Source organism: Delphinapterus leucas, chromosome 3, assembly GCF_059928025.1.
Source record: "Delphinapterus leucas isolate spDelLeu-1000000601 "Yukka" chromosome 3, BTC_Dleu_Yukka2, whole genome shotgun sequence".
NCBI lineage: Eukaryota > Metazoa > Chordata > Mammalia > Artiodactyla > Monodontidae > Delphinapterus > Delphinapterus leucas.
Genome location: NC_143131.1, coordinates 936,075 through 961,722, shown reverse-complemented (window position 1 = coordinate 961,722; position 25,648 = coordinate 936,075). Strand labels below are relative to the sequence as shown.

Below are 25,648 nucleotides of genomic sequence, written 5' to 3'. Positions count from 1 at the left end.
CCTCCAAACCATGGCTTCTGTCCTTAGACCAGTTCCATCATCTGCATGTCTCTCAGCAGCAACTAGAAAGGGAATGGCCCACACTGATTAGTTCAGGCCACTCAGAGCCCACCTTCCAGAACTGGGTGCGAGGTCAGGGCCCCCATTCTGCAGTAAGGAGGTGCAGTGGCTGACACAGGATGCTGAGCAGGTGACCACCGAGTATCGACGGGGACTACAGGCTATGTGTTTTCGAAGTAGTGTAGTTCATTTTATATTTGGAAATTCAAAGGAAGGAAGTTCAAAGATACTTTGAGAAAATGCATTAGTGAAGGGTCTACTTGTGAGTGCTTCTGGTATTGAACTCAGGAGACTCGGTGCCCAGCTTTACTTCACAGTTTGTGTGTTAATTACTTAACAGAAATTACTTATCACATAAGGTCCTTCGCTCTCAGTGCTCCAGGCTGCTTTTCCTGCCTCATTTTATAATGAATAATCTTTACATATCGGTCTCCCTACCTAGACATCGAGCTCCTTGAGGGTAGGTATCATGTCTTAAGCATCTTTGACACCTTGGTGCCTGGTGTATAGTGGACGAGCAGTAAATGTCCCTTGTACCTACAACACTGGACTTCAAGAACAGTACTGAGGAAGGTCTCTTCTTTAAAAGGTGGTAAAGACATGTATGGCTGGATTTTTCTGTGTGTGAATGGAAAAGGCTAGAAGTAGATATTTCAAAGATTCTATGATTTTTTTCCCCACAGAGGTTAAAATAGGAATTTTATATAGCCCTTTCAGCGCATAATTTGAGAGACTAATAAGATACACTACATATTTGTTTTACGTGCACATATTTTGGAATAAAGAAATGTACAGTTTTAAGCAGATATAGGATTTTACTTTCATCTATATTACAAAACTAAAATTCAGAATAATGTAGCTAATTATTGTCACTTTTACTCTTTACACCGATAAAAAGATAAAACAAGAATTACATCTGTTTGCTGATAAATACCAAAGATATGGGTATATATAACTGTTGATACATTTATTCAGTAATTCTCTCTTGAGTGCTTACTGTGTGCCAGAAGCAAAAAGACAAATTGTCCCTGCCATCAAGGAACTTACAAGACTATAGGAGACAAAAATGTAAACCAACCAATGCATAGGGGCTGTGATAGAAATGTTTGGAGACTCACAATAGTGATTGTTCCTGTGGGTGAAGTTTCAGTCTCATAATTAGTTCCAATAAATAATTAGAAAAGAAGTCTTTTTTTCATACTTGAGTTGTTGAATAATTTATTGATTTATCATATTTGTAGGCTTATGACCTGTCAATTTTTGAAGTATGTTTTATCACTTTATAAAGTGGTATCTTTTATTCTGTTTTTTTAACTGAGAAATTATTGTATGACATTGAATTTTATCTTCGTTAAGGGTATATAGGCTTTTGAAATGGTGACTAATGGGGAAGAAGAGCTGTTATCTCTGTGATTTAGAATGACAGAAGATGCCACTGAAGACTGTGGTAGAGGGAAAATAGAAGTATTTATTTTCATCTGCATTTCTTATAACCAGGGGACCTAATGATGTTATTTCCTTTTATTACTCATCTCTTAGGAAGCTGTAGAAAGGATTCTTTTAATGGATGGTATCTTCCAGTTTTTCTAGTCCCAGGATTCTGTGATATGTTTTGTATTAAAATGAGCTTAACATGTTAATCATAGGTCTGATTGACCTTGAATTTGTAGTGGCTAAATGGGAACAGAGCGGCTACTTAGCAGTATGAAATGTCCAACATGTCAATGAAAAAAAATGAAAGACGTTGTTTCTGATTGATTTGTTATGTAATTGAACACTATCCTAAAACTAACCCATGATGTTCTAGTTATTTATTATATGTAGCCATAACAAGGCCAAGATTACTTGAATGCTAAGGAGCTTGCAGTTTCTGATACTGGGGACAAAATTGTCCTGATTCCCATAAATACTGACATTTCAAGAATTTTTTTCTTTAACTTTTCATGAGCTTAAAAATCACTGAAGAATGTGGTAGAGGGAGAAGGAGAGAGGAATTGAATCTTCTTTCTTGCTCTTTTATGTTTAAGGCAATCGTCAAATGCTTAGAAGATCGAGAATTTTTCATTTTACTTACGTCGTCAGCCTTAATGTCAGAAACAAGTAAGAACAACTTTTTGAATAAATGTTTTTCAGTATGTTTACTTTTATTGTATAAGATCAGCAACCTCACGTTTCTTCTGATTCTCATTCTGTGTAGGTTTTGGAGAGGAGCAGATGGGTCTTCACGGGTTGCATTTATTCCATTCATCCCCGTCAGCAGGTAAGGACCAGGACTGGCAGTTCACTGCACCTGTGGGCCATTTTTCAGTCCTCATCTTAAACTCTCAGCAGCATATGACCCTGGTAACTCTTTTCTTCTCTTAAATAACTTTCTTCCTTTACTCTCCCTGGTTAATCCTTCATCTCCTTTCTTTGTAGGCTTATCCTTTCCTGTCTGCTCCATGCTCAGATATCCACCTGCCTATGGACATTTCTTTCTACTTAAATGTCTCAGATGGTCCTCACATTCAGCATGTCCAAAACTGGATTCATTTGTTATTGAACAACAAGAGCTGGGAGTTGGTTTTATCATAGTCTCCCCGTCAGTAGGACTTAAGGTCCTCACAGAAGCACTTCCCTCTGTCTGGACTACTTGTCTCCTTCCCCCTGATCAGATGATGTTGATCGCCCCCCAAGCCAGAACCAGGAATTGCCTGCTGGGGCAAAAAATATTGCTCCTGCAGTCTGTAAATAGATATACAGTATATCTGTGGTATTAGAATTTCAGAGGGCAGTTAGGAAACAAAGTCTAGAAAGGCTGTCTTTGGTGGGGGTAGATAATGAATAAAATTGGAGGAGAAGTGCTGGTCTAGCCACTTACCCATAGCTGTCAGGTGTCAGTTTAAATATCACTTTATTTATTCCCATCACCACTCTTCTTCCTTCAATGAGGACCCCTAGGCTTTTCACCAATATAATTTAAATATTTATTTTTATAATTATTTAATGCCTGCCTTTCTTGTATTCTACTGCATCCCTACTGCTTAACAATGTCAGGCACCTAAAAAATAATAAATGCTTGCTGAGCAAATAAATAAATTAAAGTAAATGAGTCATTTCTTTTTGTCACATGAGGAAATTTTCCTCATTGTTTTATAATCACACTGTGTATGTTTAAATATGATTTGTATATAGTATTTATAAAGCTACAACCAATCCAAAAAAATTTTTTAATTGATGTTTTTAAATTGTATTCAGCTACTCAAAGCAGAGAACTACTGGCATTACCTGTTTGGAATAAGCAAAATATTACCAGTTATAATAACATAATGGCGATAGCTGCTTGCATTTTTCAAGCATTTACTACATTGATATTCTGCTAGGCACAATTGATTTCACAGCCCTTAATAGGTATTTTTATTGTGACCATTTCAAAGATGAGGAAACTGAAACTTAAACTTGCCCAAGGTCAAACAGCTGAGTCTGAGCTGGCTTCCAGCTCTGTTCCCACACTGCCTCCCTCCGTATGCAGGAGCTCTGCCTTTATTCTTATTTTTAGGTGTACACTACCACCTGAATAAGAAACATTAGTTCCTGTACCATTTGGGGCTGAACAGCACAGGATTTCTTTTTGAGTAAACATTGGATTGTTGTGTTCAATGCTCACAGCCTCCTCTAGTTCGTTAAGACACTTTTCTATTTCTGGTCACTCAGAAATGTTCAGTGCTGTGGTTATTTGTTTTAAATTGAGTGACTCTTCGCTTAGCAGACTTAAAAAGTTCTTTTTCTTAGATTTCATAATAGCCTGTTACAAATCGTTCTGACTTCTGCCTTTCCAAATTCTTGAAATAATGAAGTTGTCTAGAAAACTGCTGCTTTATCGTGAACTGTTAGCAGTACATAAGAACTTTGTCATGTTTTATTTTTCCTTTTACTATCTAAATGAACTGCAGAGAAAGGAATTTTTATTTTAATGGCTAGCCACATTTTCCCATTTATTTTTATTTGCCATTCTTTTCCTGATACCTGCTCAAGTATAAACGTATTCAGCTAGGTGTTTCTTAATTTTGCAGTTACTTTTTCGTTAAAAAGAATGGTATACTTCAGTTTAGTAGGCACCAAAGGTCTTTATTATCTGTGGGTTTTTTATTACTGATAAATTACATTTTCTAGGATTTTACTACCTATTTCTCAGTGACCTGACCTTTTCTCTTTTTTCCTGTACTCTTTTCCTTTAGGTTATTGAGTTGCTGAAAAATTAGCATTTCAGTCAGAGAGTGAACCAGGGAGAGGAAGTAAAATACAGACTAGTCAGTCTAGTTACATAATATTAAAAAATTGCATTTGCTAGAGAAGGTGATGAAATATATACCAGTAGTTACCATGAGAGTTGGGGGTTACTTAGGGTTTACTTTCTTTTAGTTCAACTGGTTTGTGTTGTAACTCTAGTTTCTTCCAGTTTTATTGAGATATTATATAATTGACATACAGCACTATATAAGTTTAGGGTTTACCAGCATAAAGATTTGACTTACATACATTATGAAACAACTACCACAGTAATTCTAGTGAACATCCATCATATCATATAGATACAAAATTAAAGAAAATAGAAAAAAAATTTTTTCCCTTGTGATGAGAACTATTAGTATTTCCTTTCTTTTTCCTTCTTTGGCTGCGTTGGGTCCTCGTTGCTGCAGGCTTTCTCTAGTTGCGGCTAGCGGGGGCTACTCTTCATTGCAGTGCACGTGCTTCTCATTGTGGTAGCTTCTATTGTTGCAGAGCACTGGCTCTAGGCACGCGGGCTTCGGTAGTTGTGGCATGCAAGCTCAGTAGTTGTGGCTCGCAGTCTCTAGAGCGCAGGCTCAGTAGTTGTGGTGCACGGGCTTTGTTGCTCCATGGCATGTGGGATCTTCCCAGACCAGAGCTCGAACCCGTGTACCCTGCAAAGGCAGGTGGATTCTCAACCACTGCGCCACCAGGGAAGTCCCAGTATTTACTTTCTTAACTTTCATATGTAACGTCAGCAGTGTTAATTATTTTTTATTATGTTGTACATTACATCTTTAGTACTTATTTATCCTATAACTGAAAGTTTGCACCTGTGACTACCTTCTTAAGAGAATTTGAAGTAGGTCATATAAGGTACAGATTAGATACATTTTAAAAGCAGAAAATGAGAATAGAAAAGTAATTCTGCCAACTCTAAATGCCGGTGCATTGAGCCCACGCTGGGCTCCTGGTCAGATGAGATGGAGCTGCAGGCGGGCCTGCCTTCTTCATTCTCACCTGATGATCCCATCTGAGTGACTCTTTTTTGGTTCTGTGTGTGCGTGTTTTCATATATATGGAGATAATATATGTTCATTAAGTGCATCCATAAGTCTTCTATTAATTGCTATTTAGATTACCATTTGAAACACTGTATCATATTTAACCATCCTGTAATTTTGTAATCTAAAGCGTTTTTTCCTGCATGTTTTTGAAAAAACAAGAACTTTGGGTTTTTAATACATGTGTATACATTTTAGGGCTGAAAGACTTGAAAGTTGAAGATGACATCTCATTGAAGGTGGTACCTATTTTACCTGCCCTTAATTGTGCCCTGCTGGAAGCAAAGAAATCATTTTCTGAAAAAGGAATCTGTCCAAACACATTAGTAAAGCATAATCTCCAAGAACTGTACAAGGTGGACAAAAGTCCTTCATTGACTGCTGCTTCTCAGGATGGAATTAAAGAGACTGCATTCTTTGGCAAAGTGTCCAGTGGTTTTGACTTGACTCCTCCAGCTGAAAAGTGCCCTTTACAGTCTTTAACTCAGTTGAGATCTTATTCTTCAAATCCTAATGGGTACATTTTGGAAGTATCTACTGCACTAGACTTATTGGCAGACTGTCCTCAGTCTCCATGTATTTCAGATGGAATTTGTGACGCTGGATTTTCTTTAGTTATGACTCCAAATGCTGAATTTCACGACTCAGCGGCAGAAGTAAGAAAAGAAACAGAAACACAAAAGAATTCTGAAGAGATGTTTAAAGCAAGGCAGGGAGCTCTGGTCCCATTAAGTCCCGCATCAAATCTGAGAGTTCAGCGTAAGAGAAAAGCAGGCACGCTGCCCGTGGTACAGAGTAAAAGGGTGAAGTTGTGCCATCCCTTTCCCAGAAGAACTCGTGGTGGAGCAAAGAAGCGTCCAGACTCTCGCACAACTCTCAAGTTCCGTCAGAAAAGAGAAAACGGTAAGCATGGTCTGTATGGATTTTCAGCTGAGCAATTAGTAATAACTGTTGTGTGTTAACCCTGTTCCTGTGTGACCATCCTGGACTGTAGCTTGACAGTGTCCGTTAGCTCTCTCCAGGTGATCTGTGTGCATGCTAAAGTTGGAGAAGCGCTAATCTAGATAACATGAAAATCAAGAAATAGGACAAAAGCCCACCCACCAATAGCTTGTATTTCACTTGTAAAACTGCTCAAATCATCACTCAGTTATTTACTTACCTGTCTAAGAAGTACGGTATTTCAGATGGAATTTATTGATGCTGGATTTTCTTTAGTTATGACTCCAGGTGCTGAATTTCACGACTCAGCGGCAGAAGTAAGAAAAGAAACAGAAACACAAAAGAATTCTGAAGAGATGTTTAAAGCAAGGCAGGGAGCTCTGGTCCCATTAAGTCCGGCATCAAATCTGAGAGTTCAGCGTAAGAGAAAAGCAGGCACGCTGCCCGTGGTACAGAGTAAAAGGGTGAAGTTGTGCCGTCCCCTTCCCAGAAGAACTCGTGGTGGAGCAAAGAAGCGTCCAGACTCTCGCACAACTCTCAAGTTCCGTCAGAAAAGAGAAAACGGTAAGCATGGTCTGTATGGATTTTCAGATGAGCAATTAGTAATAACTGTTGTGTGTTAACCCTGTTCCTGTGTGACCATCCTGGACTGTAGCTTGACAGTGTCCGTTAGCTCTCTCCAGGTGATCTGTGTGCATGCTAAAGTTGGAGAAGCGCTAATCTAGATAACATGAAAATCAAGAAATAGGACAAAAGCCCACCCACCAAAAGCTTGTATTTCACTTGTAAAACTGCTCAAATCATCACTCAGTTATTTACTTACCTGTCCAAGAAATAAGGTATTTCAGATGGAATTTGTGATGCTGGATTTTCTTTAGTTATGACTCCAGGTGCTGAATTTCACAACTCAGCGGCAGAAGTAAGAAAAGAAACAGAAACACAAAAGAATTCTGAAGAGATGTTTAAAACAAGGCAGGGAACTCTGGTCCCATTAAGTCCCGCATCAAATCTGAGAGTTCAGCGTAAGAGAAAAGCAGGCACGCTGCCCGTGGTACAGAGTAAAAGGGTGAAGTTGTGCCGTCCCTTTCCCAGAAGAACTCGTGGTGGAGCAAAGAAGCGTCCAGACTCTCGCACAGCTCTCAAGTTCCGTCAGAAAAGAGAAAACGGTAAGCATGGTCTGTATGGATTTTCAGCTGAGCAATTAGTAATAACTGTTGTGTGTTAACCCTGTTCCTGTGTGACCATCCTGGACTGTAGCTTGACAGTGTCCGTTAGCTCTCTCCAGGTGATCTGTGTGCATGCTAAAGTTGGAGAAGCGCTAATCTAGATAACATGAAAATCAAGAAATAGGACAAAAGCCCACCCACCAAAAGCTTGTATTTCACTTGTAAAACTGCTCAAATCATCACTCAGTTATTTACTTACCTGTCTAAGAAATAAGGTATTTCAGATGGAATTTGTGATGCTGGATTTTCTTTAGTTATGACTCCAGGTGCTGAATTTCACGACTCAGCGGCAGAAGTAAGAAAAGAAACACAAACACAAAAGAATTCTGAAGAGATGTTTAAAGCAAGGCAGGGAGCTCTGGTCCCATTAAGTCCCGCATCAAATCTGAGAGTTCAGCGTAAGAGAAAAGCAGGCACGCTGCCCATGGTACAGAGTAAAAGGGTGAAGTTGTGCCGTCCCTTTCCCAGAAGAACTCGTGGTGGAGCAAAGAAGCGTCCAGACTCTCGCACAACTCTCAAGTTCCGTCAGAAAAGGGAAAACGGTAAGCATGGTCTGTATGGATTTTCAGATGAGCAATTAGTAATAACTGTTGTGTGTTAACCCTGTTCCTGTGTGACCATCCTGGACTGTAGCTAGACAGTGTCCGTTAGCTCTCTCCAGGTGATCTGTGTGCATGCTAAAGTTGGAGAAGCGCTAATCTAGATGACATGAAAATCAAGAAATAGGACAAAAGCCCACCCACCAAAAGCTTGTATTTCACTTGTAAAACTGCTCAAATCATCACTCAGTTATTTACTTACCTGTCTAAGAAATAAGGTCATTCAGTTTCTGAACTGTCCTCGGACAAATTCGAGTGGAAGAAGAGGATCTGCTAAAATCAGGCACACTAAGAACAGATGGCAAAAACTGATAAGTGATAGCCTGAACATGTTTAAAGAGGGGGGAAAGTGCCTGGACTCTCCCAGAACTAGAGCATCCTGGGGCAGAATTTCTAATCCTTTGTGTGTTTTAAAAGTGGTCGTCTGGATCCTACTACAGACCTACTGAAACAAGGTCCAGTGGCCTCGAGACATATATATTGAAACAGTTCCTCAAGTGGTTTTGTTGCCCCCTGAAAACTGAGGGAGAATCAGCGTCCAGAGCCATTTAATGTTAGTCAAATGCACTTCAGTGAACAGAGCACGACAAATAACACAATTTTGGCTTAGAGTCATCTCAGATTATGTGTGGTGTATTTTGTTTAAAACTAGGGAACTTATGCTCTATGACCCCTTAGCGAAGAGGTGAGCAGACTTGGGCCAAAGGGTCCCTCAGGCATTACCTGTTGTCTCTGTACTTCACTGTGCTGGCACAGGTGGGCGGCTGTGACTGAGGTCTGGCCCTTCACAGAAAAAATTTGCCAACCCTATCTATAGTATTTTGAATTTTAAAATTCTGATGCCTAAAGAAGAAACACTGGAGGTGTGTGGATCCCCAGGATCCTAGATAATTAAGATTTTACCCTGTGGTTTAACAAGTAGTTATTTCTGGCCAATTATAGTTTGAGAAATTGTGTGTGTGTGTGTGTGTGTGTTTAGGAGGGTGGTAGAAAGAACGGCAGTATGAAGCAGCAACTCACACTCTACATTTCCTCACAAATTCCAGGCCAACCATATTGGGTTTCTCTCTATATGAACCATTTTAAAGGTATTAAATAAATTACCTATAATTCAACATATATGTTGTCACTGTTTCTCAAGTGTGCTAATTTCATCCACTATAAGAAATATGTTTTAGGGATGTCCCTGGCAGTACAGTGGTTACAACTCCACACTTCCAGTGCACAGGGCACGGGTTTGATCCCTGGTCAGGGAACTAAGACACAACATGCCACAGAGTGTGGCCAAAAAATGAACAACAACAACGATGTGATTAAACCAGCCAAGATGACTAAATATAATACCACAAAAGCTCAAAAAAAAATAGAAAAGAAATACATTGTATATTGTAGTCCAGTACACACAAATTCATACATTACTGAAACAGAAATTTCAGGAAGCATTTACCCTAACTATGTGTAATACAATCTGATATCTTCTGTTTCATTTAACAAAGAATTCTGGTTGCAGCCCATTAAGTTTATTTTATAATACACCCATGGGTTATTGCATGCAGCTTGAGAAACATGTCATTGAGTGATGCAAATAAGCAGGGCAGTCCGTGCAGGGTCACCTGTTTCGTGTTTCTCCTTTTCCTCGCAGGACCTAGGTTGTGAGAGATGTTCCCCTCCCGCCCGTGCAGATGTTACGCTTCCCCTAGTCTTGATCATCTCATCTTATTTTCTTTCTCTTCTTAATTTAGTCTTAACAGTTTTCCTGCTTGACTTATATTTTGCCTTTTTTTATGCTAAAAATTTTAGAAATTGTAACCAGTATAAAATCAGAAGTCTTACTCTAAAAACAAAACTGCTGCTTTATTGCCTTTGATAGTTTAGTAGGGAAGAAAATAATTAGACCCAGGGAAATGTACAACATTAAGAGAGTCTAAAAGCTTTTTTAAAAAACCGTTTATTTTTCTAACCTTCAAAAGAATAAAATGAAACTGGTCTCTTTTCTACATTTCACTAATAACCATCACATTCTGAAACTGTTTAATATGTTTTCTGTTCTCAATCAATTAGAAATAGTATTTTCCATATAACGTGATTTTAAAATATTTGCAAACATTCACACGTGTGATTATTTTATATCGTCAATGGGGAAAACGTTTTCACAGGGAACATTTATTAACATTTTTTTTAAACTCTTAAAGGATTGAAACACTTTCTGCGTGTGATACAAGCAGGTTGTTAATAGTTTTTTCTCCTCATGTGCCCCCACCTTTAGTTCTTTCCTTCCTTCCCTGCGAGAAGTAAAGCTGAGCATTTTGTAAGAGAAATGAGCAATTATAATAGATTTATAGGAAGTTAAATCAGAAGAGGACTTTCTTCAATGTACCTTCCTCTGTCTTCTCTTAAGAGATGATTTTTCAGGCAGTGTTAAAGCTTTGATATTTAGGTGTAGTGAAGGAAAATATGTAAGATGGCTCTTTGTGAACCTACAGTCTCTTCTCTACAGTGTGATCATGGTTTTAACCATATGGCTTTATGGGAGCTGTGTCGCTTTTGTGTAAATTGAATTATCCGTCACCCTGTGCTGTGAACTAGCATGTTCAGCCTTACCTGCCACATCAGTCAGCAAAGATTATGGAATCTTTTTTAAAAATTAAGTCATGCCTTGTTTCTATAAAGTTATTACTCTGATATTTTTCTCCTAATCCTAATTAGGGATATAGACCAACACTTAGCAAGTTCAAAAATCTTTTAATGAAATACCCCAAATTTTATATTTTATTCCCCATTATTAAAGTTTCCCCCCAAAACAAATCAAAGGAAAGCTATGCTGATAAATATGTGCGCCCCCTACCCCTTAGAAAACGGTGTCTTTTCTGCATAAGGTGCTGAAGTGCTGACTGCACAGTTTGTACAGACAACCAAATTGGATTGGAAAAACCAAGAAGCTCCTATTTCTAACGATGTTCCAGGGTCAACGAATGCTAAAAGGGCAAGGAAACGAGAGACATCTCCAGTCAAAACTGTTCCAAGGGCTGAGCCACCTGTGAAGAATTCTCCACAAAAACAGAGGGAAAATATAGTAAAAGGCAATCAGAATCCCAGAATCAGAAAGCAGCCACAACCTGGTAAGAAGTCCTCTTCCTGTAAATTTCAGCACCGTAATACAGACTAATCGAGATTATAAAGTAGTATATTGAAACAGTATAAGATCAGTTGAAATCTGTCACGTTCTTGTGGTCTTCTTTAGTTCAGACACTGACAGGACAAGTAACTTGGTTTCCCATTGTGAATAAATAAGAAAGTGCCAAGATTCATACCTTCACTAAATAGACCCTACTTTTCATTCTGCAGAAAGCCTGAACATGAACTGTTTAGCAGAGTTAAAGTATAAATGGCCTTTTTTAATGACTAAATTCACAAGCAGGTAGCATCTGGCAGTATTTTTCTGGACCATAATCAGTTATAGAAGATATTATAAGTTTGTCCAGAGGGAACTGTAAAGACATGGTTCAAAGCAGTCAGTAATCTCGAATCCTGTATTTCACTTGTATTTTTTCTTGTTTTTTTTCGGTACGTGGGCCTCTCACTGCTGTGGCCTCTCCCGTTGCGGAGCACAGGCTCCAGACGCGCAGGCTCAGCAGCCGTGGCTCACGGGCCCAGCCGCTCCGCGGCATGTGGGATCTTCCCGGACCGGGCCACGAACCCGTGTCCCCTGCATCGGCAGGCGGACTCTCAACCACTGCGCCACCAGGGAAGCCCCTGTATTTGGTTTCAAAAGGCATTAAATTAATTTTAAAAGCAGTTTTACTTTTCTACTTCTACTTGTGCGGAAGTGAATAACCAAGTCTCCTTCTGTGAGCCAGCAGCTGACTGCTGGTTCCGTGTTCCACCTGCTGGAACCTCCTCGTTGCTGGCACGTTCCCTCATCACCGCGGACCTCACTTTTCTCCCAGCTCCATGTCCCTCTTCACACCCGTCTCTCTGAGTAGAGTGCAGCTCCACCAAGCTGCAAAATCTATACATTTTACAGTATCTTCGGTATTGAGTCCTACTGTGTTGTATGTGTGGTGGTGTTTTTTGTTTAGAAAAACCTTCATTTCCTCATATCTCTGTATTTCCATCAGTTTTCTGTCTAATCTCATGATTCTACTTTCTCTCATCTACCTTTAGGTTTTTTAAAAGCCTCAAATTTAGTGGAATTCAGGGAAAGAAACTCTTGTTTTGTTGGGGTGATGGTATTATGGATGAGCTTGGTTTTTCCTTTCCTCATTGTTTAAAAAAATTTTTTCGGCCACACCTTGCAGCATGTGGGATCTCGGTTCCCTGACCAGGGATCGAACTCACACTGCCTGCATTGGAAGCGCAGAGTCTTAACCACTGGACCACAGGGAAGTCCCTTTCCTCAGTTTCGCTAATGTTGTTTATGGCTGAAGATTTTTCTGAAAGCTCCTCAGTCATATCACCGTACAGCCTGTAGAGAGTCATACCCAACACAGCCTCTCTGCTTGTCTCCCCAGGCAGTTACGAGGTGGTCTTACCCACGGGTGCACATTTCTCTCCTGCCGTTTCCCAATGCGTGCCTTCCCTGCCAGGCACATGGTGCCACCCACACGAACCACGCCTGTTGTCACTCCTGTGCAGTCCCCTCTGCTCAGCTAAGTCCACCCGGAGTCATTTCCTGATGCTCTGATCTGCACTCATTTCTCCTTTTTTTTCCATTTCTTTTTTGGGTTTTTGAGAACGTTAAAGAGTTAATTCATACTATTTTCCAATCATCTGGTGTGTCTTGGTCCTGTCTTTCCAATTAGTTTGTAAACAGGATGAGTATAGATACATACATAATGCATTGTATTCCCAGCCTTGTCATTAGAATTCCTTGTGCTGAATTGGCTTCTATATACTTGTAGGCTAATCGATTAGTGGGAGGAGGTGTGCAACTGGGCATTGGCAGAAAAGTGAGCCCAGAAAATGAAAAGTTTCCAGAATGGGTATTCAGAAATAGGGCGATTTGTATTGCAAGTGTCTGTATATATTGTGCAGCCACATTCCAAGTTAAAATTTTAAGATTACCACCTTTTAAATAATGTGTTAATTTTTTCTTTTATTTCTTAATCACCCATGCTAATCCACTTCATTTCCTTTACTTGAAATATCAGAGTTTAAGAAGGCTCAATCATTTTGTTACTGAAACTAATGGTTTTCTGTCCTTTTTAAAGTTTTCAATATAGTTTTTATTTACTGAACTCTTTAATTTTTTATAATTTATTTGGCATCATTTTATCTATATTTCTTAAAAGAGATAGATGATCAGTATTGTATTTTTAATTAATTGAAAACCTCTAGCAAGTCAGTTATTAAATGATTTACCTGAAATGACACATATGAAAATGAACCCTTTTTCTTGACTCAATACAGTGTTCTCTAGATTCGACCTTCCTCATAGTGATACTCAGTGTAAGAACCATAGTATTTAAGGATAGAATGAACTTAGTGTCAGTAAACACATCAGATCCTAAAATGAATGTGTTTCCAGTACACCCGGAGGGTTCACGAGACAGCCCTCTTTGGGCCACTTTCTCGTACCTCACCCCGTTGGGCTTTGATATTTTAAATAAAAACTGGGCAGTGGTTGATTAATTTTACCCTCCTCACCATACACACACTCTTGTCATTCTGTTTGATGACCTCATAGGCCAGAGTTTTCTCTGTAAATGTACTGTCATTGGGCTTTGCAGACAGGTTAGTAATTTATTTCAGACCTGCTACTGCTAATTATAAAGAGGAGCACAGTTGGCTTTTCTGTCCATCCAGCCACCTGCTACAGGGACTCACTGCCCAGTATTGTTGAGAACTTTGTCCTTCATGATAATCACATTTTAAAAGGCTGAATCAAAGTCCTGAGAAGGCAAGTAAACCACCTGAGAATGTTAGTTTTCTGACCGAATGCCAGTGGGTAGATTTGAGTACCTGCTGTAAGGAGAATTATCAGTAGATGAGGAGATTTGCTTTTTTGCAGATAGAATAGAGAGGAAATGTTTTTAATGCAGAAACTGAAGTTTTAAAACTTGAAATTAATTGGCGATTCTGAATATTCTTACTTTTCTCATTTTTTATTTGTATCGTAACGTATTATAATTAAACATCAGTACGGTTAAAAATCATCTCTATTTTGAACTTAGGTGGTTTCTCTAATAACTTGCCAAGGGAAATGATTTCTAAGAAAGTACATTAACCTTCTATGATATACACTTTAAACTTAGAAATTCTTAGATTCTCACTAGATTGTAAGCTCTCTGAGGGCAGGAGTCTTGTTTTCTTGTTTTTGTTTTTTTCTCTTTGTATATTTCTTTAGCTGAGCAGTATGCCTTGTGTGTAGGTCAGTACATGCAGGTTTTTGTTTTGTTTTTTTTTTTTTTTTTTTGCGGTACGCGGGCCTCTCACTGTTGTGGCCTCTTCCGTTGCGGAGCACAGGCTCCGGACGCGCAGGCTCAGCGGCCACGGCTCACGGGCCCAGCCGCTCCGTGGCATGTGGGATCTTCCTGGACCGGGGCACGAACCCGTATGTCCTGCATCGGCAGGCAGACTCTTAACCACTGCGCCACCAGGGAAGCCTGAGTACATGCAGTTTTGAAGGGTGATTTCTTTTTAAATTAATATGCACATTCCTTAAGACTTGTTCCTTGGTAAATACATTATAATACATCAGGAAGTTGGACAAGACCTCACTCTGGTAATAAAAATTTAACATACAATTTATGCAACATATCAAGAGGTTTTTCTTGAATATGTTGACTTAACTGTTGATTTTCACTGAACCATAGGAATATGACAAAGAATTAATTCTATGGAAATCAAGTGTTATGTGTCTTTTTTTCTTTTATGCTGAAGCCAAAGGAGAAACTTCTTCACAGCTTCAATCAGAAATTTCAGATGGTCAAGAAGATGTTATTAGCATAAGTAGAGCTCAACCAGAAAATATCACAGTGGCTCCAGAAGACCCACCTGAAAACTCCATTGTCAACTGTGACTCCCAGGCCCTAAATATGTTGGCTGATCTTGCATTAAGCGCTGCTACCTCTACCACACCATCCTCTGAGCCCAGAAACTTGCCCTGCTCCTCTGAATTGCCACAGAACGATGTTTTGCTTTCTAAAGAACATTCTTTGCGTGGTACATCAGACCATGAATATCATAGAGGAGTAAAAAGTCAAAAAGGTGGACCGTCATCCAAGCCCTCCTCTGATAAGAGTAATCTGACATCAGACCCCACGGTCAGCCAGGAGGAAGAAAGCTTGGTTGCTGGCATTCAGGCCCCTGCAGAAGCCCAGTCAGCACTGCCCGAGGAAACCCTAGAAAGTTCCGACGCAAGCCAAAGCTCTGTCATTGCTGTGGAGCGTTCCTATGCCCTGCTCCTTGCAGAACATTCAAAGAAGCATCTACAGCAGAGAGGGGCCCCAGGCCCTGCGTTTGCCAAGAATGGCACAAGAGGCCCTGAAGCGGGAACCCCAGTGGGGAAAGTGATGCCATTTCGGCATCAGCAGGTCACCTCCCCACTGCAGCAGCTTTCCGAGGCCCCAGCGCTCAGGCGCAGGAGCGGGGTGCTGCCCTCCAGCCTGCAGGACTTCTGCCGCTCTCGTGCCGTATTCAGCTGTGACGGCTCCTTTAAGGTCACTTTCGTATGGGAAGCAGATTACGTGTTCAGCTTAGACGGCAAGTAAGTATAGCAACAACCCCCTGGAGAAGACTGTAGTCAGAGCACTACACGGGTGAGTGGGAGTGACCCTGGATGAAAGTGGATGAACTTTTCTGTTGAGATAAATGTAGCGAGAAGGGATACTTGTGCTAAACCCTGGGGAGGGAGAAGGAAGTGTGTAAAATCCAGTAACTTGGGAATAATACCAAGCAGATTCACTGTAATTATTTGTTATATCAACTTCATTTTTATTTTACTCATTGTTTCATGTTCATGTAATTTTTAAAATAAAAATGAACACAAAAACTAAGGTTAATAATTAAGGCACTTACTTATAAGATAATCAACTAAAATAGTCATTTTCAATGATTTTGGTTTCTTCTTTCTTTAAAATCTCAGGCCTTGGAATACTGATTTACCAGATACCATGGAAGAAGTGAAGCTTTTACTTCATATGTGGGTAGCTCTGTTTTATAGCAATCAAAACAAAGTCATACAATCATCCCGAAAAGTAGTAGAACACAGCAACCCAGCAAAATACGTGTGCATAAATAGCACGTTAGAATCGTTTGAATTCAGTGAAATTGAAGAGTCCTCCGGTGTGGAAAGGTGCTCCGTAGACCCTCTGTTGGAGACTAATGAGGCTCCCAGAGGTCCTACTGCCAAAGTGTCCTTCCCAATCACTGACCCCCTGCTTCCTTTCATGAAACCACCGCCTGTGAGAGGCTTGGAGCTTTGGGTGCAGAATGAACAGAAAGAAATGTTTGCAACAGCAGGTCATCCAGAGACCCCAGAAAGCCAGAATTTCATCTATTCCTGTAATAATGAGGTAGGTCAAGCTGAATACTGTAAATGCTGGTGTTATTTTTGAAGAAATATTTTTTGTACGTAAAATCACATTCATAACAAGGCATTGGTTTCTTTTAGGAAAGTGGATTCTCTAGCTATGTAAAGGATTAGAATGCCAGAAACTTAGTTTACAAAGTCTGGATTGTCTGCAGGTGGAGCTTATCTACCATCCTGATTGAAGAAACAAAAGGAGGAAAAAAATCGTAGGCCTCAGATGATCTGGGAGCCAACCATAATTATGTAGCTTTTCAGTTGTATGATTTGGGGCAAATTACTTGTTCTCTGAGCTTATTATCTTTTAAAAGAGGTGAATAATACTTATTCTGTTTACCTATAATAGTGTTTATGGATCAAATGCAGTAATAATAAATATAAAAAATCTTTGATAAACCTTAAAGGAAACTAAAATTGAATATATTAAAAAATATTTTTAAAAACAAATCCTGAGGGCTTCCCTGGTGGCGCAGTGGTTGAGAGTCCGCCTGCCGATGCAGGGGACACGGGTTCGTGCCCCGGTCCGGGAAGATCCCACATGCCGCGGAGCGGCTGGGCCCGTGAGCCGTGGCCGCTGAGGCTGCGCGTCCGGAGCCTGTGCTCCGCAACGGGAGAGGCCACAACAGTGACAGGCCCGCGTACCACCAAAACAGAAAACAAATCCTGAGACAGTAAATAAAATGCCAGACCTCTCATAGTCTGCAGATAACTGTTTGTAAATATGAAAAATACACTTTGTTTCATTTCACTGTTCTCAACTGATAGGACGGATAATCGAATTTTTTTTTTTTTTTTTTTTTTTTTTTTGCGGTACGCGGGCCTCTCACTGTTGTGGCCTCTTCTTTGCGGAGCACAGGCTCCAGATGCGCGGGTTCAGCGGCCACGGCTCACGGGCCCAGCCGCTCCGTGGCATGTGGGATCTTCCCGTACTGGGGCACGAACCTGTATTCCCTGCATCGGCAGGCAGGCTCTTAACCACTGCGCCACCAGGGAAGCCTGATAATCGAATTTTAATTGGAGCAAATTAAAAAGTTGTATCAAGATTCTAAGTAAATGGATTGACAAAATACCTGCCTTTTTAAGCTTTCAGAGCAGATTTATTACAGAATAATTTTACATGGGTTTGGGCACCTTCAGTGCCTGTGTTAACATTGAGTTTCTGTACCTGGGCTTCCGTGGGGATTTGCAGGTCCAGGGGTGAGCCTCAGAGGGTCTGTGAGTGTCTGCAGATGCTCATCTTCATCAGAATGAAGACTGGTGGAACGCTGTGGGCCAGAGACTGGTCTGAGCCCTTCACTCGCATTAGCTCAGTTAATTCTCACACGGCCGGGTGAGGTAAGGACCGTGCCACCCATCTTATAGGTGAGAAGACTGAGGATGGAGAAGTACAGAATGGCCTGGAGGCACATAGTAAATTGTCCGGCCAAGACTCAGATCTGGACACTCTAGCTGTTTCTCAGTGTCTAATTCTGTGGATGTATTTATGTATATATATGCACATATGTGTGTGTTTATATGTGTACACATAAAATATATGTTACGTGTGTATGCGTTCTTTTTCTGAGGATGGGGTTCATAAATTTCATCTTATTCTCAAAGAGATACATAAAATCACTACCTTAGAATAAGAAAGTATTTATGTTTAGTCAGGCAGATTTTAATTATTACATATATATTTATACACACACTAGTTTCTTATAAAGTATTTTCGGTCGTGGTAATATATATTAACTTACTTTAGTAATGTCCAATTAGGAATGATTTTCTTGCAAACATGAAAGAGTATTAAGTAGAAAGTAGAATGTTAAAATTAACGATTCCTAACACTTTCTATAGCATATACTTAGAAATATGTTTCCGTCATCTCCTTGAATACTGTACGCATACTTTAAAGGTGCACACACATCCTGTACCACTCCCTATTCTAGGGCAAACTAGGATTATCAAAGTTTTCATTTCACTAAGAGCACAGGCATGGTGAGATTCACGACTATGGCCCAACATTATCAGCCACAGTACGATTGGGAGGGTCATAGAACTGTTCTCAGAATGAGTGTGCCATCAAGAGTTTTCTACGCTTTGTATCTGGCCAGTCGTGTCCCCTTAAAACCAAGTCTCAGCTCCTCCCTGCCAATTGCTCAGGTCAGTGTCTTTCTTTGACTAAGGCAGAAATGTTTTTAACAAGAGATTTGAAACACAGGTCCTGACTTACAACACGACTGCTTCAAAATCTGGCAGGAAATCTGTGGCCGTAGTGTTCCAGAGCTACAGGTGTAGGTCAACTGTATGGTCAATCCACTTTACCATATTCTGAACAAGACCATTCTTCAGCCTTTAAAAAAAGGAAGAAAAGAAACAGCCTTTTTATGAGGTTATCAAAATTGTCCAGAGGTATTTCTGTTACTGTTTATGCTAAATCCTTTCTGGTACTGTTTAAATCAGTCCTTTTAGTTGAGTTTATTAATGCAAGCTGCGCTGTGTTTTCTGCTGCTTTGTTGAATAGGGAGGTATTAAACTGAGAGAGAGATTATGTCCAGTTATAAGCTAAGAAGACAGCTAAGGGGTAAGGGACTTTTATTTAACAGGATAGAGATTGATACCTTGGGAAAGCTGCTTATCAGTGTATTCTGAGTACAAGAGATAATAATTAGTGTTTCCTCATGGGAACATTCCAGATGACAGTGCATTTATAGTCTAATTGAAAGCTGGTGTTTAAAATAAGTTATTCTTTGCTTTAAAGATTATCTTTTAATCTTACTAAAAATAATTTAAATTAATTGAGCACTTTTTCCTCTACTGCTGCATTTCTGAATTAAGTGATGCTATTTAGCAAACAGTCTGCATTTTCAAGTCTTTAAATTGCCAGTGGTCTAGCCACTTTTCTTCCCAAAAGTCCATTAAAAAAAAAAAAAAAACACAAGGCTGTGCAACTAAGAAAGTTTTGGAGTTCTCGTGTGTGTGTATTTAGATAAAACAAATTCCTATTTGGGGGGTATTTTAAGCCTAAGAAGAGAGGGATTTGCTTGATCTCTACCCTATGAAGATTCAAAAGAACAGAGCAAACTAAAATTGATCTTTGTCTGTTCTGTTCTTCACATATGTAAATGCTTGAAAAAAAGATCTATTTGGCCCCTGATTTTTTAAATTAATTTATTTCTTTTGCTTTTATCATTTCAGATAATTGGGGGGAAAGCCGAACAAGAGTCATCAGATAAACTAGAGACCTCTAATCTGGTGCTTTCTAGCATTGGAAGTACCCAAACTAATGGATCTTCTATTCCTGCTGAAGATAAAACCTTTGAGCCACTTGATGGCACACAGGTGACATCTTATAATGATACTGTCACACAGTCCACATTCGCCAGGACTTACGATGGGATCAGCAATCCGTCAATGATTTTTCAAAAGTCTGTGTACAGCACCCTTGAAAGCAAAGTTGATGTTTTTCATGCAAAAATGCAAACAAAAACAGGTGCTTTGCAGGGCTTTATCCAGCATAGCAGCCTTATAATCAAAGAATGTCAGTCATCCTTGGAAGGGGAGGATGATACGGAGTATGTAGTGATTAATCTGGAACGAGTTACATTCAGTTTTGAAAAAAATGCCTATGCACCGATACAGACAGAAGTTGTAAACAGAGCTGATAAACCTACACCCTTTAATGTGGAGTTGATTAAACAAGTATCACCTGCTACAAGCCTTAGACATCCTGTGTCCGCATTTGAAAAGACACAGGGTCTTAGGGACGTTCCCTCTCTGGCAATGTCAGGACAACAAGGCGCTAAGTACCTTTGTGCCTTCTCAGTGAGTAGAGAGATACTTGCTAAAGAAATGTGTTCATTACAGAAAGGGCAGGCTGCTGCAGGCTCACCATCGCCGTCTGATAATTGCCTTGTAACAGAGGCATTATCACTAGTTAAAAGTTCTAGTTATTTGTTACCCAGAGAAGAAATGAAGCTCTCTCAAGAATGTTTTCTGTCGAGCCAGAGTCTCTCCAGCATCTCTTCGGAAGACACTGTAGAGTCGTCCCAGCTTGAAGAAGTAGTCTCATCGTCAGCTTCTGATCCCTTGGAAGAAAAAGATTCACTTGACTGCATCCCATCAGTGAGGAATGCTTCGGATGGCTCTTCAGAACTAAAGAATGACAAGAGTGGTCTAAACAGCGAACACATGAGTTTTGAAACATTTAATTCTGCATTTACCAAGCAAACCAGCCTATCTGTGAATAGAGAGGAAGTCAGCCTCGAGTTATCAGAGGAGGATTCTGACCTTGACCTCACTCTCACCATATCACCGCCCACGAGTCCCTGGGAAGAAGCATCCGCTGGTGAGATGGAGCAGCAGCAGGAGGCCCCGTTACCCTGCTTAGAGCTTCAGGAGACAGCGGAAGAAATAATTGAGCCTGAAGAGGTGCCTGATGTGAACTCTGCTGATCACACGTCAATGAAACCACGAGAAAGTGAGAGAAAAGGTGATAACTTACAGACAGTGGCTTTCATACTTTCGAAAGAAACCTGTGCCCTTGAGGTTGCAGAGGAAGTTCAAGTTGGTTCAGACTTCTCCTTCAGTTGTTTTTTTTTGTTTGTTTGTTTTTTGTTTGTTTTTGTTTTTGTTTTTCCCCTCCTTCAGTTCTTTAATTAAAGAAGTGTCACCAGCTTCTAGTCCTGACTGCCAGGTACCAGGTGAAGAAGCACAGCCAGCTTGGGCTGTATTTCCAAGTAGTTTTAAACTCTGTGATGCACACTATGAGAAAACTGACAGATCCTCCCAGGTTGAAACAGTAGATTTGGCCATAACAGAAAAAGAAAATTCTTTTGTTGGTCCCACCCATCCAGTGGGACAAGATAACTTAACTCAGATATAGAAGGAAAAATACCAAAATTTAATAACGATGATATTTTGTGGGATTTTAATTTTATTCTTTATGTTTTCCCTGTATTTTCTACAGTCGGAATGACTACTTTTACAGGCAGAAAAAAATAATAATGATTAGTTTTGTTTTTTTTTTAAATCAAAGTAAGAAATCAGCCAGGTTATTACAATTCATTGTCCAACTTCTTACCTCGCCTCAGCCATGTAAAACGGGGGTTGACCGAGACTTGGAAGAACCACCCAGACTGGCAGTGGCAGCATGGTTGTGTGAATGAAATGCAATGACTTTTCTCCGGTAACTTGCAGAGGAGACCTAATAAAAGCATCTTGAATAAGGTCATTACCCCTTCAAAGGAGGAGGAAGGCTGTGTCATAGCCTGACATGCCTATTTCTAGTACTCACCTTTGTGTGAGAACAGCATGACTGGATTATCAGCAAAAGAATCTTAGGAAAAGGCCCTGCCAATAAGGAGTCAAAGTCATGTGAAAGGGTCAGAGGAAGAAAGACCAAGGACTCAGTGTGGGAGGGACTTCCCAGACATACTGTACAACAGACAGAAAATAGGCACCTTCCTCACCGTCACGAGGAGTAATTCACATCCTGTGACATTGCTTTCTGTCCTTGATTATCTCAAATACAAGAAAATATTATCAATCAGCCTTTCTGAAAAGTACCAATACCAGTGATCCACATTTCCTTTTCCTTCATTTGTCTGTTAACAGTGTTGATGTAAACCTTCCTGAAATAGAAGCCAGCACATTTCTTAAAATATGTTTTTGATGAGTGGTGCTCCCCACTTTCCCTTTCCTATTATTTCCCATGCCTCTCACAAGAAAAAGAAAAGAATTCAAAATTTTTTCCCCAATTGATCATGCTTTGGTTAGCGGGGGAGTTTTAAAGCTACCTTTCCCAATTTGGGTTATTTCCATAACAAACAAAAAGAACTATATTGCCAGTATTACTAAGAACATGCATAAAAGGATGCTTAATCCGTTTCGATAAGCTATTCACAGGCATAAAGAAACATTCAGAGAGGTTAGTCATTGTCATGAGAAGCTCAGGAAAACTATCACTTTCAAATGCAGTATTTAGGACACACTCCCGTGCATTGAGTCATCCCTCCAGCATTTGCGGAGCTGCCACTGACTAAGCAGAGGGGGTTGGCCGAAGGAGCTAGCCTTGTGTGACATGCCAGCCCAGGCCTGCCGATGAAAAGCATGTAGAAGGACATCGTGGAAAATTCCTAGGTCCTGAAATCCCAGCGCCAAGTAAGGGGAAGTTGCAGAGGTTGCAGTGCGGGTGCACAAGAAGGAAGGCTACAGAAGTACAGCACAGAAAGACTTCCAGGGCCCACGCTGCCAAAATGAGGCCTGGAGAACATTGATTTGCAGAGCAGCAGGACCGATGCCTTTCGAGATAGGGTACAGTGTTTCTGGATGCTGATGGAGCCTCTTGAAAGGTAGATCAATTTCTGGGGTCCCTTTTAGGGAGACTCTCACCCCGGGCAGGCTGCTGACCATCACCGCTGACCTGAGCACAGCTATATACAGAAGGATGACACCAGGAAGCCTAGGTCTGTGCCTTTGGAAAGAAAAGCATCACACTCAGAGAGTCTGGGGAGCTTTTATTGATATTAAGCAACAGATTCACAGGTGTCAATATAATATAGAAGCCAAACTTCATTTAAAGTCTATAACTGTAGGAAAGCTTATATATGACTTCCAGATCCTCACAAATCCATTTGTTTCAGAAAAGATTCTAAAGAAGAAGTCTGGAAAATCCTTAATTAAATTTTGGGATTTAGATGATGATGGGATACAGAATAAAGGAGGTCTCACAGATCTTTGGGGTTGATCGGAGGAAGGCCACATGGAGGAAGTGACTTAGGAATTTTCTTGTGAAAGTTTTGTTTATTTAGGGGCGCTGCTGGTTTGGCATAAATGGGACTTTCTCAAGTATCACTAATGAAATAACTAACCTCCATTCTATGAGTGTTTTCACCTGCAGTCCATCTGCTGCCAGGACGGAAGACAATGTAGCCTACATGCATAGCCATTTTCCCCAGTAGGTAGCATCCTATTTATGGAATAGTTCTTGGTTATTTTATTTTAAAGACGGAATTATCAATTTTGTATTTGTCCGGGTGATTTAACTACAGCTTACCTAGACATCGGTGATGCCAACAACAAATGAGTATTTTCCCTTTTCTTTGAAAACCTTTGATTTATATGAGAAGACTGTTCTGTGTACCTCAGTGTTCTACAACTTGGGGGAACATTTTTCTTCGTGTTTTACACATTGCCAGAATGTCTGACTTTGTTGTCTGGCTTTGTTCACAGCAGCACTGTAGTTTTCCATTAGTTTTGGGTTACAGTGTTCAATATTATTGTTTTAAATTATTCTCATTTTAAGCAGAATAGCTTCAAAGCTATTCATTGAAATTAATGATAAAAATAAGGATTTTACAAGTGTGCTCAGTTGTAGCAAAAATAAGTCTATTTTAACCAGTAGCTTTGTTTTTGCACGTTAAGGTCAGAAATGCACATGTAATGCATGTTGGAGTCTGTTTTAAAGGTTTTACCACCTGTGTAAAAACTAACATCTTCAATGGTTTTATCTGCTGTTATTCATGCTACACTACATAAACATTTTTTTCCTAAATGGTACAAATTTATAAACTGTCATTTTCACTTACTCAGTTTTTGTAAACAGCGTACTACAAAAATCAACCCTCTGAGGAAGAAATAATCATTTATTTATATTAGAAATAATTTCTACACCAATCTTTAAAACTCAAAACCAAGCAAAAACATTGGTAAGATACATAGTATCTATTTGGAACAAAGGTTTTTGTACCTAATTTGTTTCATTTTAATAAAGACAACTAAAAATCATTCAACTGCTTCTGCAATGATTTTATAGCAAATATTAAATTTGTAAGAGAATGTTTTACAGCACTTTAAATTTTTTAGGCCATTTAGCAGAATAAGTAGCTTCCAAAAGAATCCTACCACTTACCTCACTTTGGCCGCCATCTGTCAAGCCTCATCCCCGCAGGCCTGCCCGGTGCTTTCCCCTCCCTCGTGCGGTGCCGAGCAGCAGGCTCCAGCAAGAGGACACCTCACAACTCTCCAGTTGGCCCTTCCAGGGGGTCATGTCAGCCTGCACAGGAACTTCCCTCAAAAGCCATTTATCTGCTTTTAAACTCCCCCTACAGAACCGAAAGTGTTCCTTTCCCCTCGGTATGTTCTTAGGAGGAGGAAGAATGACTGAGTTTTAATTCTTACCCTAGCTCTTGCTTAGAGACCCACTCAGCTGATCTTTACCCCAGGGATAAGAATCTAATAGGACCATAACTGTATTCGGTACACTGAATTAATCTGAAATTACTACGGAAAAGGAAAGTACAGCGCACCTGCCAGCCGTGCTCCTCCCCTGAAGGACCTTCCAGCAGCCACGAGGCCGCCCGTTCTGTAACTGAAGGCTTAGCCAGGCCACAGAGGAGCAGGCGCCTCCAGACTGAGCTTCTGCAGAGACTCTGCCCTCATCACCTTTGTGCCCCGTTGGCCTGGCACAGAAATGTTGGTTGTTCCCATAAATATGCCGAATGCAGAATATGAAGGCATCCTGGTACTTCCTTCGTACTACTAACCCAGCTTGTGCCTCCACCTGCGTTAACGGCTCACAATGTGAAATATTGCAGGAAAAGAGGGGAAAGGCCTGCTGGAATTTTAGATAATCTTATGAAAAGGAAGCAGTTGTTTTCAACCGGGGTGATCTGGGGTTGTCACGCCAGGGAGGTGCATACAATGTGCGGGACAGCCCACCTACAACAAAAAATTCTTTGGCCCAAAATGGACAGTATGAGATTGAGAAAGCTAAAGTAATCACTTGGATAATCGAAGTTATTATTACCCTAAATCCTTTAACAGATTGCCTACCTTAGTCTATGTCCTTCAGACTCAACTTTAAAAGAGAATACAGTTACAATGTCCTCATTCCTCCGACATAAATGACAGACTCAACTATAAAAGAGAATACAATGTCCTCGATGTAAATGACAGCACATACAGTGAGGCTTGTAACAATCAAGGGGAAAGGAGTTA

General features: G+C 40.2%; 1 protein-coding gene across 1 annotated transcript; it reads left to right on the top strand.

Moving 5' to 3' along the window:
• The first annotated feature begins 5,467 nt into the window (after positions 1–5,467).
• On the top strand, positions 5,468–24,436 carry LOC149749487 (protein TASOR 2-like). Its single transcript, XM_089908625.1, is given in 6 exon segments — positions 5,468–6,275; positions 11,016–11,258; positions 15,022–15,845; positions 15,847–15,899; positions 16,226–16,655; positions 19,847–24,436. Coding segments are annotated over 6 exon segments (3,774 nt in total). The 5' UTR covers positions 5,468–5,515; the 3' UTR covers positions 21,311–24,436.
• The last annotated feature ends 1,212 nt before the right edge of the window (positions 24,437–25,648 follow it).